At 35.0% G+C, this 13,111-nt stretch overlaps 1 protein-coding gene across 1 annotated transcript; it reads left to right on the top strand.

Annotated features, from left to right (window-relative positions):
- The first annotated feature begins 1,049 nt into the window (after positions 1 to 1,049).
- LOC131152951 (uncharacterized) lies at positions 1,050 to 13,111 on the top strand. The gene is made up of 12 exons (XM_058104924.1): positions 1,050 to 1,544; positions 4,878 to 4,942; positions 8,110 to 8,182; positions 8,463 to 8,481; positions 9,338 to 9,457; positions 11,049 to 11,118; positions 11,500 to 11,543; positions 11,648 to 11,689; positions 11,883 to 11,942; positions 12,071 to 12,138; positions 12,480 to 12,537; positions 12,858 to 13,111. The coding sequence occupies exons 1-12, from the start codon at positions 1,231 to 1,233 to the stop codon at positions 12,948 to 12,950; spliced, it is 1,026 nt and encodes a 341-aa protein (XP_057960907.1). The 5' UTR covers positions 1,050 to 1,230; the 3' UTR covers positions 12,951 to 13,111.

The raw sequence follows: 13,111 nt of genomic DNA, 5'->3' as shown, positions 1-13,111 counted from the left end.
TAAAATAAAATACACTTTTTCACTTACCTAATTTTAGGGTTTGAGCATAAGTGGACATGAGAACTCCTTTTTCTTAGCTAGCACGTTCTATTAGGTGTGAGTTACTAGACTTGAGAAGAAGGTCATGTGACTATCCAAAGGTTCAAATCGCAAATTTAATCTATTGGTATAATTACCCAATATGTCAACATTAAGAGTAGTATAAGTTTTCATGTGACCAAAGAGATATTTTTCATAACTTCACTTTGTAATTACATTTTATTATGTTATTTTTTAGGACTTAGACACGTTTCTTATTTTCTTAAAAAATAAAAAATGTTATCAGTTAGATGTCAAAATTGAAGCTATAAATTGAAACTATACAACATACTAATGTTATATTGATAAAAGCAAAATTTTTTCTTCACCAATCCACTATATTCTTGAATCCACTATCTTTATCTAAGTTGTCTACCATCCTAAGCTAGTTGATTCTATTTTAACAAATAAGCATGTGAAACAAAAAAGGTCACATATTTATTTAGAAATTAAAAATCCAAATTATTTTATGTACACTCTTTAACCCTAAAAAGCAACACAGTCATTTCCACGTGACTAAAGAAAAATCGTTGGTAGTTTCAATATTCTATAATTATATTTTATATAATATTATTTGCAAAATCTAGAAACATCCCCCCCGTTTTTTTTTTTTCAAAATCCTTTTCTACAAATATTACATTATAAGATTATGTAATTTTAATAAAGAAAAAATTTGTTCCATTCGCCAACTTGTTTCATAGATAAATATATACTTTTTCTTCAAGTTTGTTTGAATTCAGACTAGTTTATCCCTTTTTGGTTTCACTTTTTTATTGTCTATTAAAAAGAAAGAACGATAGGAACAATTGCGTGAGAGTCTTTTTATACATTTTCTCCATGACATATTTTATTAAAAAAATTGACAATGGCAAAATATTTCGAACTCTAATTCATATTTAATTTTTTTAAATTTTTAAATAATTTTTTTTGAAATAATTATCTTTAAAAATGCTATGGCCCTAATGGCGCAGTGTCTCTTCCTAGCATTGGAAGAGAGTGTAGAGAGCCGCTCTATTTCTTGCATGTAGAAGTTGCTGGTTTGGCGCTAGCATTTTCAGAGCTCAGTTCGCTGTCCACTTTTCTTCTGCAAGCCCCCAACCCACAGCTTCCACCACACCTCAAGCCTCTTCACTGGTACTGGGTTGGAAAACGATGGCCGGAGTTCTGAACTTCTCTGCACCCGTACTTTCCCGATCACCCTGGCATCGTCGAGCACCACGCAATAGAGTTTCCATTGTAGCATCTGTTGATTTCTCAGAAAAGCCTTCTGCTTCCACTTCACCTAGCACCAAAAAAGAAGAGCAGGAATCTGGGGTTTCATCGCCGCCTCCGGCATTTTCTCCGCCGCCTAATTTCAAGCCGCCGCAGCCGAAGCGGTTTGCGGTGAGGCCTGACCGGACTTTTGACATCTTGGGGGCTTCTCTCGCTTTGTTATTCCGCTTTGGGACGGGAGTTTTTGCGTCCGGGTGTGGAGTTCTTCTGAATTACTCTCTCTCTCTCTCTCTCTCTCTCTCTCTCTCTCTCTCTCTCTCTCTCTCTCTCTCATATATTTGCTTTCATATTTTTACGGATTTTCTAGCTTGAGGGTTTTTACTAGGGGTTTAGGAAATATTAGGGAATATGGACAGTGGAGAGGATGATTTCAATTGGTATGAGTTTTACTTGGTATTTGATATGCTTGGTTATGGTTTTGTAGAAGTTCTATTTTTGACAATCGGCCAAACAATCTGCAACCTACTTAACGTTTTGAAATAGGAAACTGAAATGAACTGAAATATCTTAAGATTGGAAACAAAACTGGTTTGTTTTGTTATATATTAATTAAAGACAATCACATGCGTGTGCACTCAAACAGAGACATCTTTTCATACGAGCAATGTGTCATATCTCATCAAATGCTCTTGATCTCAAGATGGTTTTGACTTATTATCAATGGTTTTCTAAAGAGTAACTTACATCAACGCAAGTAACTTGTTTGGAGTTCTAGGTGAGAATTGGTTATCATCTTTGGATGCCTTCGGAGCTGTTAACTTTATAGGTTTTGGGAGGGGAAGGAGAGGAGAGCTTTGTGGCCATGCACACTATCTTGCTACCCTTTTGGTGTTTTTTGTTAGATAGGAATGCTGGAATTGGGTGTTCGCCCTCCCCCCCCCCCCCCCCTCTCCTTTTTTATAAACAAAATATTTATTAGAAAGGAGAAGAATGTACACTTGAAAGAAAAAGTGAGAAAAACAAAGAACATAAATCCTCCCTTTACATCAAAAGCATCTGGTTATAAAGTAAGCACAGCATAAACGAAAATCCATCTCAATGAAGCAGAGCCAATGAATCCTGCTGCTGATCTTCCAAAGAAACATGATGAAAAAAGCCATTAGTTGACACCTGCTTCTACTCCGAAGCAAGTGTTTAGCAGTAGCCATGCCTTAGAAAATTCTAGCATTCCTCTCCAACCAGATGCACCAAATAATAGGCATAACAGTGCATTGCAAGAAGGCTTTCCTATCCTTTCCCTTGTTGAAACCCCTAAAAGTGATAGTACAAAAGGCCTTCAAATAGGAGGGGGGAACCTAGTTTTCACTATACCAAATAATTTATTCCAAACAGCCAAAGTGAAAGGGCTGCGAAGTGCGAAGAAACAAGTGTGAGCAAGTCTCTCCACTCAAACAAAGGACACAGACATTAGCTATAGGGCCTTAGTAGGCCTTCTCTTTTGAATCAAATCACTGGTATTGATCCTTTCAAGTATCCTAGTCCAAATAAAAGCTTTTATTTCTAGGGAGCTTTAGCTTTTTCCATATCAAAGAGTGCAAAGAAAAGGGATCCGCATTAGAGTCATGGGTCAAATAGGAGAAAAAATAATTACAAGAGAAATCCCTAGAAGTATCTAAACTCTTTTATCACTCCCCAAATGAACATGAAAAGAGTTGAGCAAACTGATTAAATAAGCCAACTCATTAATCTCTCTCTTATAAGAAGTTTCTTCCAAAATGGAAGTTCGAAGAAAAACAATCCCCTTGCGCAAGAAGAAAAGCAAAGATAGGAAAAGTAACAGCTATAGGCATCTTCCCCACGCAGTGGTCTTCCAAAAAATGAATTCGTACCCACCATATACTGAACTTTTGTAAGGATTCATAAATCTAAGACATGAAATTCCAAGGGCTCGAATAAGTAATGTTAACCCCCAATTTAGCATCCAACCCACTTTCTAATAGACCAAATTTACTTCGAATTACCTTATGGCTTATGCCAAAGAGAATTAGGTTAAAAAGTATTAAGCTTGATATACATTGTTGGCCCACAGCCTAACCGCTTAAGCTTTTAGGTGAATTGGCATTCTAACATAGTATTAGAGCTGGTTACTAGGAGGTCTTGGGTCTTGTGCTTGTGTTTATTGTGTGATGTTTAAAAAAAATATTGTATTCCCTGTGCTGGGTGTTGTCTACCATGTGTTTATCTCTCCACATGCTGCCTTGCTGCACATGCAAGGGAGTGTTAAATCTTGATATATATTGTTGGTTCACAACCTCACAGTTTAAGCTTTTAGGAAAAGTGGCATTCTAACAAGAAGGAAAGCGCCGTAACCATTTACCCACCAAAGAAATGTTTTTGGACACCAAATTACCAAGACCCAAGCCTCCCTCCCTTTTAGAGCCACATGCAGTCTCCCAACTTACAAGATGATCTCTAGGAATTGGGCGTTGATACACAGTGCTCCAAACCGAATGATGACATGGTTGTTGTTACGTGTCATCATTAGTTTGGAGAAGAGTGGTTTTTCTTGTGCTGCTGTAGTGTTTGGCAAATTGCTTTTTAAGAAAAGTTTGTCTAAAATATTTGCAGAGAGATTGGATTGCTTTGCTTTATTGGGGCTGTATTCTAGCTCTTTTCTTTTGTTTTCATTTGTTGTTTAATTCACTTGTTTGGAGGATGGCTTATGCACTATTTATTTTCCTTTTTTTATTTTTTATTTTTTTGTACTTTTTCCCCTTTTCCCCTTTCAAGTAAAATTCTTTGTTTTTCTGAAAAAAATCTTTTTGGGCTTATTCACATGTAATGCACCAAGAATTCAATGAAATATCCTGATAGTCTAAACATCAACTACATAAGTGCTGCTTGCATGAACTTTTGGTAATTATTTATAATTCTACCTGTTGGATCTCCTGCAGCAAACTGATTTTACTTTAAGACAAATTTAGTGGGCTGTTTTCAAAATCTAAAGATAAGTTATTGCTGCTTGCATGAACAATTGGGTACTATACCAATAACTAAGCCTTCTGTTGGAAAAAAAAAAAAAGAAGGGAAAAAGCCTTACCTCCGGTGGGGCTTGGTATATGAATCATTTTCTAACCATTTTGCACGACCTAGGACAAACTCCTAAGAAACTTTTGATTATTGATTATTTAGTTGGATAAAAAATATATAATAACTAAGAAAGGAAGAGTAATACAAATGCAAGAGAGCTGATTTCTTCCAACGTCTAGAAACCCACAATTGCAAAAGAGCTACCCCCAATCCCTTTGCAAACCCATCCAAAAAAAAAAATAAAAAAATACCCCAAGCCCAAAGAAAAAAAAAATACTCTATCCCAAAACTAGAAGGAGCCTAGGTTGATCATTATTTATGTCTAACTGTTGCACCTCTGGCAATGGCTTGATTTTTTCTTTGACTTTATCTTTGTTCTAGTTGGTTAGGAAATTTGGGGAGGGAGAGAGAGGAGGTGTACGTGTATTTCAACTTTAATATGTGTGCACGCTTGATGGGTTTCTGAATTTTCATGAACTTGCATTGTTATGTGACAGGTATTCTGCATCTTTGGTGCCAAAGAATGAGATTCCATCTGGCCAGTATGCTCTAGAACTTGCTGGTAGTGTTGAATTTTTTTCTCATTTCTTCAATGTCATATTTATATGAAGTTATCTCTGCCGTGATTTCTTGAATGGCTGGTGGGATTGTATAAACAATTTAATGGAGGAAAAATATGTCCTGATGCCAGTGGTTTATTCAACCTTCAAGTTGCAATGTTGCATACATTTGGATTTGGCATCCCCCTTGAAATCATATATGCTAACAGTTTGAATCATAGTTTTTCTAGTTTGTGGTTTTGAATGGTTATAATATCTGGTATCTGTGGACTCTGGCTACATGTAAATAGTTGGTGAGTTTTCCAAAGGGAAGATTGGTTCTGCGAGAAATGATCATTTCAATTAGTTAGGCATCAAAATTTTAGGCTTTCAACAAGAATTTGACTCTTATAAATTACTGATTAACAACATGCAGATCATCTTGTTGCTCACCTAAAATTGAGAAAAGGCTGGTTATTTTCCAGCTAAAAAAGTTGCAAATGCAATTTAAAGTTTAAATATTTAAATATCTTTTTTTTAGCCTTATTGCCAACACATGTCTGCTCTTTTCATTTGTGCCGTCCATCTCTTATTGTTGGTGACTCCATCGTTCTTGCCCAGCCAACAACAACAACCAGCCTTTAGTTCCGCTATGTCTATATGAATCCTTTCTTTTTTTTTTTTTCTACCAATTCATATGATTGAAGGTATTTTCCTCAACTAACTTCAGAGATGTTAAATCCTTTGGCACTACCTCATCCCAAGTTATTTTAGGTGTACCCTTACCTCTTCTAGTACTATTCACAATAACTACCTTGCTCCTCTTCACTAGTGCACTATTTGGCTTGCATTTTGAATGCTCAAACCATCTAACCCACCCCTCCCTTATCTTATCTTTTACTGGTGCTTTGCCTAATTTATTGCAAATTTGTTCATTCTTTAGTTTATCCTTTAATGTTATACCATTCATCCGCCTTAGCTTTCGCATTTTGACGACTTTTACTTCTTGGATATGTTGTTTCTTTGCTGCCCAACATTTTGATCCATATAGAATGAGGGGTCTTATAGCCGTCCTATGGAATTTTATTTTTTAATCTTAATGGTATTCTACACACAGCATACGCAAAGCACTCCTCCATGTCACTCAACTTGCTTTAACTCTATGTACTACATTCTCTTCAATTTCTCCTTTTGCTTGCAAAATAGATCCAAGTTATCAGAATCTAGTAGTGCTGTTGATTTCTTGATTATCAAGTTTAATCTTATTTTCCATATTCCTCCATAACTGGCTGAAATTACATTTCATATATTGTCTTATTTCAACTTATTTAAGACCCCTAGACTCTAAAACTGTTCTCCATAGTTTTAACTTAGATCATAACCCACTCCTCCTTTCATCAATCAAAATAGTATCATTTACAAACAACATATACCATGGGATTTTATTCAGGATATTCCTCATGAGATCGTTGATCATTAAAGCAAACAAATAGGGGCTCAAAGTAGACCCTTGATGTACACCTATTGTGATTGGAAATTCCCTAGACTCTCCTTCTATATTCCTAATGTTAGTTGTTATTCTTTTATACATTTCCTTAATGATATTAGTATTTCTACTGCATACTCCCTCCTTTTCTTAAACCCACCATAAAACTTCCCTAGGTACTTTATCATATACTTTCTCTAACTCAATAAACACCATATGCAAGTCCCTCTTCTTTTTCTTGAATTTCTCCATTAATATTTTTAGAAGATAAAATAGCTTTTGTTGTCAATCTCTCAGGCATAAAACCAAATTGATTTTCCAAGGCCCTTGTTTCTATCCTTATTCTTTGTTCAATTACCCTTTCCCACAGTTTCATTGTATGCTTCATGAGTTTAATTCTACCATACTTACACTTTTAACTATCACCTTTGTTTTTTTCTATAGGTAGTAACGTGCTCCTCTATTCCTCTAGCATTTTCTTGGTTTTTATGATAGTGTTGAGAAGTTAGTTAACCATATACTTCCTTTTTCACCAAAACATTTCCAGACTGCAATTGGGATGTTACCGGACCTATAGATTTCCCACTTTCCATAATTTTTAAAGCTATCTTAACTTTACTAACTCTAATTTTGCGAATAAATCTCAAATTTTTAGTCTTTTCCTCATTTGTCACATCTAGGTTTAAGCTTTCAATGTGTTTTTCATTAAACAGCTTATTAAAGTACCTTCACTGTCTCCTTTTTATGTCTTCTTCTTTTACCAAAACATTATCATTCTCGTATTTATACATTTGACGTTAACTTGATCTTTGCACTTTCTTTCTCCAGCTCTAGCTAGTTTATATATGTCTCCTTCCCCTTTTTTTGTGTCTAGTCTAGCATATAAATTGTCATAGGCTCTATGTTTAGCTTCACCAATGACTTTTTTTGCCTCTTTATACTTTTCAAAGCTCTCCATATTTCCACAACTTTGCCATGTTTTATATCAAATTCTTTGTCTTTACAGCTCTTTGGACATCTCAATCCTATCACCAGCATTCTTTTCCAGCCATGAGTAAAAAAATCGTCTTCTTTTCTAGTCAAAGGCAGGAGTAGAGGTCAATAAGCTGCATGCAATTCTCATATTATACGCAATCTAACTGTCTCCTGGCGTTACCTATGCTTATATTTATCAGAAGTGGCAATGACAGAAGTCTATTTATTCAAGCTTGTTGCCTTTCTTCTTTAATTGTTTTTTTGTTTTTTGTTTTCCCAAGTTTTCCTTCATATGCACCTTTAAAGCCATTTGTAATTGTCAATTAAAGGGATAAGGGAAGGTATACCTCACAATCATTTGTTAGGTTCCAATTCTTCTGTAGCATGTCCCAAATATGTCCATGAATTTTTCAAAGTACTTAGTTCCAATAATCATATTAACTGTAGGATTATTTCAGTAACTTGAGTGGCTTTAGAATTTCTTTTTTTGATAGAAAAAATAAGAAATATTATTGCAGCAGGATTCGCTTTAAACAGGTTTTGGAAATGCTTCTTCTAGAATTGTATGCATACAAGCCATTGTTAGTGTGTATACAGCACGGGCATTTATCCTTGTATTCATGGTTTACTCAATGATTCATTTCCAAAATGGCATTCTAACTGATGTATATTGCAATATCTGGCTTATATTTCTTAAGAATCTATTTGTTGTACTGTATTTTAATATAGGTTACAAATTGAAAGAAAGTTCAAAACTAGGACCTCGACCAGAGATGCCAATTGAGATATATGAGTTTGAAAGGTAGGTTTCCTTGTTTATTTATTTATTTTCTGGATTTGTTGGCATTAATAGGTATTGATTATTAATGATTGTGGATTTCACCAACCAAAATAAAGGCCTTGTTGTGGACTTTACTTTCCTTGAGCCGCAATTTTTGTTTTTTTCCAATTTTTTCTTCCTTGCTTTTGTTTTTTGTTTGGTTTTGTTTTGTTTTGTTTGGCATTGTATTGAATAAAGACTGAATTTTTGTATCTCTCCTCTCTCCAAATATGGGTTTTCATGGATCAATTGGAAACATCAGCTGTCCATTTTGTCGGAAGGTAATATAAATCTAAATTAAGTCTCTATGTTATTTTTTGTGCATGGTTTATGATATGATCTGTATTAGCTGGCATGTCTAAAATGAGTAGGATAATTTTTTTCATCCAATTCCATCTCTTGGAAATTGGTGTTAGTCATATGTCATACTGATGTAGCTGTGATACATCTGATGGGTAGACCATTTTGGTTCTACTGGCCAGGAGTCTTAGAGGGCGAGCCTTGGAGTAAGGTTGCTCCTTTGTGACCAGTTGGTCATGGGTTCAAATCCAAGGAAACAACCTTTTTACATATAAGTAGGGTAAGGTTGCATACATTGTGATAACCCACATCCTACCCTTGCAAAGTGGGGAGCCTTGTGACCCAGGGATGCCCTGGCCAGGAGTCTTACACTGTGTGGTAACAGGAAGAATAACAAAGGAAAAGGAAAAGTTGCAAGGGGAGAAAAAGGGAAGAAAAGAACACGGGCTTTTTCTTTCCCTCTCGTTGTTATATGAAGCAAAGAAAAACTGAAGGGTAAAAAATGATTGTCACTCAAATTAATCTGCAATTTTTGCCCATATACCTCCTACTTTTGGATGGATTGGTTTCAAGAGGAAGAGAAGGCTCATTGACATTGGTTTCTTTCCTTGGTTCTCCGCCTACCAAACAAGGATTTTTTTTTTGCTCACGTTTTCCCTGCTCTCTCCTTATCATACTCACTATTAGTTAGGTGTATGCACAATTTTGTGTCTGAGGCTCATGGACCTTGGGTCCTTCAAATGTCTTTGTGGTCTGTTGACCTTATTGGTGGTATATTATTTACGATTCATGTTATGAATTCTTTATGATGCATACTGATGTGTATATTATTTATAGGTGAGGGAAATTGTGGCAGTATTGGATCTTGATGTTCTGTTTTATCCTTGCCCAAGAAATGGTCCAAATTTCCGTCCTAAGGTTGCTCAGCTTGGTGGAAAACAGCAGTTCCCATATATGGTATAAAAAATATCTCACATCTTCCTTTCCCTGTTCTAACATTCACTCAAACTGCTACTAGTACTAATAAAGAGTGAATATTTTGACCTTGAAAACATTATCTGTTGTTATACATAAAATGACTCTATATTTCATATAATCCATGATCGAAATCCATTCTTACAGCTAGGGGTGTATTTAAGTCGAACCGAGTCACCACAGTAAAATTCTTGAACCTGGCTCGACTAAAAAAATGTTAAGCTCGAAACTAGACTTGAACTTGATCGATTTCAAAATTGTTAAACTTGAACTTGACTTAGCTACAAATTCATAAAACTTGAGGTCAAATCAATTAAGCTCTACTTGATTATAAACTAATATTAAATACATATAAAAATATATATTGTACATATAATATTAAGTATATTTATAAAATATATATTATATTACATATATAATATAAAAATAATAAAATTAAAAAGTTTGATTAGGCTTGAAACTTGACTCATTAAAGTACTCGAGTAGCTCAAACTCAACTCGAACTCGAGTAGAATCGAGTCGAATTGAGTTAGGGAACAATTCGAATCTGAGTAGCTCGCGAGCAAGGTTGACTCACTTACACCCCTACTTATACCCTTATATTGGTGCTCAAAGCTTTTTTAAGTTGAACATATGAAACAATATTAATTGTCGTGGACTGAGTCGAATTAAAACTATTATCTTATAAAACTATTGTCATAAAAAACTTACAAGGTATCTTCTTGTTTTATTTGTGTTGCTGATGATTGCTTGTTCTAGAATGAAATGGCACTAAGACTAGAAGCATTTTGATTATAAGAAGGAATAGTCCTGATTTCTTTCGGATTTAATGTTGCACACTCTACTTATTTTTTATTCAACTTCCTATGTGGAGCTATTGCTTTTCCTGTTTTGGCTAATCATGTTGCAGCTCTGCCTGTACTGTCTGAGCTGGTTACTGCATGTTAGCCATGAAATTTCAAAGGGTCTAAAAGGGTTTTCGACTCTTGTGGGATTAGTTTGTTTAGTTGCTTTATTGTTTTTATTTTGTTTATTTGTGTGAATCTGCCAGTGGTTATGCACAGTTGCACACCAGAGACTGGACCTTCTAGGAAGTTTGAATGTATATTGGCTTTATACTTGAATCCAATCAGCAGAAGTTATGGTTAGTTATGCAAGTGCTCAACTTGTGTGGCTGAAACACGTTTGTGTGACATGATATGAAAGATGAGCAGGGTGCAGAAACCAGTGAGCAGGAAAAGTTATAAGGACACGGTATAGGGATAACTGAAGTATGGCCCTGTTGGAATGCGTCTTCAGCATGAGGACTTGATGTGCCCTATTTCAAGATGAGGTGCTGCATGCTTGATTTCTTGACAGAATTATGGACTTCTGGAATTGTATACTTATTTTGTCGAGTAGTAGGGCCATTTTAAGTGTTTTCTTACTTGCCAGTCCACGTCAATTGTAACTTTGAGTATTGCTCGGTTGTTACTTCTTAGCTTTATAATTCTCATCTATTATAGTGGCACACCTTCTTTTCATGAATGAGGGTCTTTGGAGCTCAGTTTCAAGTTCTTGTTTCTGACTGCAGGTTGATCCAAACACTGGAGTTGCGATGTACGAATCAGATGACATAATTAAATATTTGACTGGGAAATATGGTTTGTTTTGTCACAGAATTTGCTTTCTATTGCTTTCTTTTATTCTTTTTTATTTTGTACCCATTAATGTATTTATTCAAGAGGGACATAGAGCATAATTTTTTTATTGTCATACACTGTAAATTTTTTTGATCTAGAAAGTGACTAAAGCTGAAGGGAACCACTTTCATTTCTGGTCAGAATAATTGTTTTTTTTTTTTCCTTTGGTTTGTTAGAGACAAGTGTTACTTGATAATATTTTCCTTTGATTTTAATGACGGTTCTTTTTTAAAGATACATCTAAACGCTTGCTTTCACTTTTGGTCTCTCCTAAGTTTGTTTGCATTGTTCTCTCCTAATTGTGCTCCTTATATTTCTACTCCATCAATCTTTTTTGTTTAGGTGATGGAAATGTCCCTTTTATGCTATCACTTGGTCTATTAACCGTAAGCATTTGACCTTTGTTTTTTGTCATTGATACTCATGAATCTGAAAAAAGAATGTTTTTGAGAATATATCATATGTTGCATTATGATTTGCTATTTTGCAGACTTTGACTGAAGGTTTTGCTATGATTGGTCGTATAGCAAGGGTAAAGATGGTTTTATCTTCTTACTGAATTCTATATCTTTCAAAATTTTTGGAAGAAGACCTCTATGTATGTGGAGTTCGTATAGAGTATACTGAAATTTTAATTAAGCCTCCATCATTAGGCCTAAATATGTAGTGTTATTGTCTATATTTCTGTTGATCACTAGTTCCATTTATTCTGTTGTTTTATGCAGGGGACTTCTTACACTCCTTCAAAAATTCCACCTGAACCACTTGAGGTTTGGGCATATGAGGTTAGTGGAATATTAAACAATGTTCCATTTTCATTGTTCAATTGTGAGACCTCTTTGGGTGGTTGAATTGTGTAGCTATCATGTTTAATTCTGAATTTTGTTATGAGATGGTTTATAATCTCTTTCAGGGATCCCCTTTCTGCAAGCTAGTACGTGAGGTATTAGTAGAGTTAGAGTTGCCACACATACTTCGCAGGTATAGTCATGGTCTTATCTATTGCTTAGGCTCCTTATAATACCATGTTTTTGTTTGTTGTTGCACGTATCTGTTGATTTATTTATGCATATGTTTTTATCTTTGTTCTTTTACCTGGCTATATAATGAAGCTGACATTAGGTACTGTGGTTTGAAACAAAAAAAATTCTTGCAATTGTTTCTAAAGGTGTTCTTGAATCTGAAAATTCCCTTCAGAAAATCTAGAAAAAGAAATTAGTATCTTTATTCAATTTAATTTAATTTATTTTTTTGGTAGCTTCCAGCTAACAATTGTATATTCATTCACTAAGGAGGCTTTGTTCAAATATTTTGTGTTGCAGTTGTGCTCGAGGTAGCCCAAAAAGGCAGATTCTGTGTGAGAAAGCTGGAACTTTCCAGGTATATTCTTTGTGTGTCAGAGTAGATATGTCTGATGATTTTATGCCCTTTTCTTTTTCTTTCTGTATTTCATAGTCTTCAATAGAAGATGATGGTGTCAGTTTTTCAACTATGGTCCCGAGGGACGGAGGAGGCCATTGACCCCCCTTTTCCTAGGGGTATAAAATACCTGAATTTACCTTGTTATCGGAAGAAGGAAGTGTCTCAGCCTTAGAACACATGGCTCGATTTACTTTCCAGTGCCCTTCTCTTTTTCTTTCTGTACTTCATAGTCTTCAATAGAAGAATGATGGTGTCAGTTTTTCAACTATGGTTGGTAGGTACCCTATCTAGAAGATCCAAATACTGGGGTGCAGATGTTTGAGAGTGCAGATATTGTGGACTATCTAAGGGCAACTTATGCTGTTCAATAAGTAAAGATTTTAAAGATCTTTTATGATTTTTCTTTTCGTGCCTTTGTATTTAATTTTTTTCTGGTCTTTTCTAATAAACATATTCACGTGTAACTTTTTTGTCCTATAAAAATGCTTCCAAGAAAATGTATCCAATGTTCTTGATCTTTTCCCTTGAGAAA

This window comes from Malania oleifera, chromosome 1 (assembly GCF_029873635.1).
Source record: "Malania oleifera isolate guangnan ecotype guangnan chromosome 1, ASM2987363v1, whole genome shotgun sequence".
Classification (NCBI taxonomy): Eukaryota; Viridiplantae; Streptophyta; class Magnoliopsida; order Santalales; family Ximeniaceae; genus Malania; species Malania oleifera.
This window is presented reverse-complemented; position numbering and strand designations above follow the sequence as displayed.

Coding starts and splice junctions, on each gene's coding strand:
- LOC131152951 (XM_058104924.1), top strand. CDS start 1,231: ATGGCCGGAGTTCTGAACTTCTCTGCACCCGTACTTTCCCGATCACCC. Junction 11,690..11,882: donor TGATTGGTCGTATAGCAAGG/GTAAAGATGGTT, acceptor TGTTTTATGCAG/GGGACTTCTTACACTCCTTC. Junction 12,538..12,857: donor AGAAAGCTGGAACTTTCCAG/GTATATTCTTTG, acceptor TATGGTTGGTAG/GTACCCTATCTAGAAGATCC.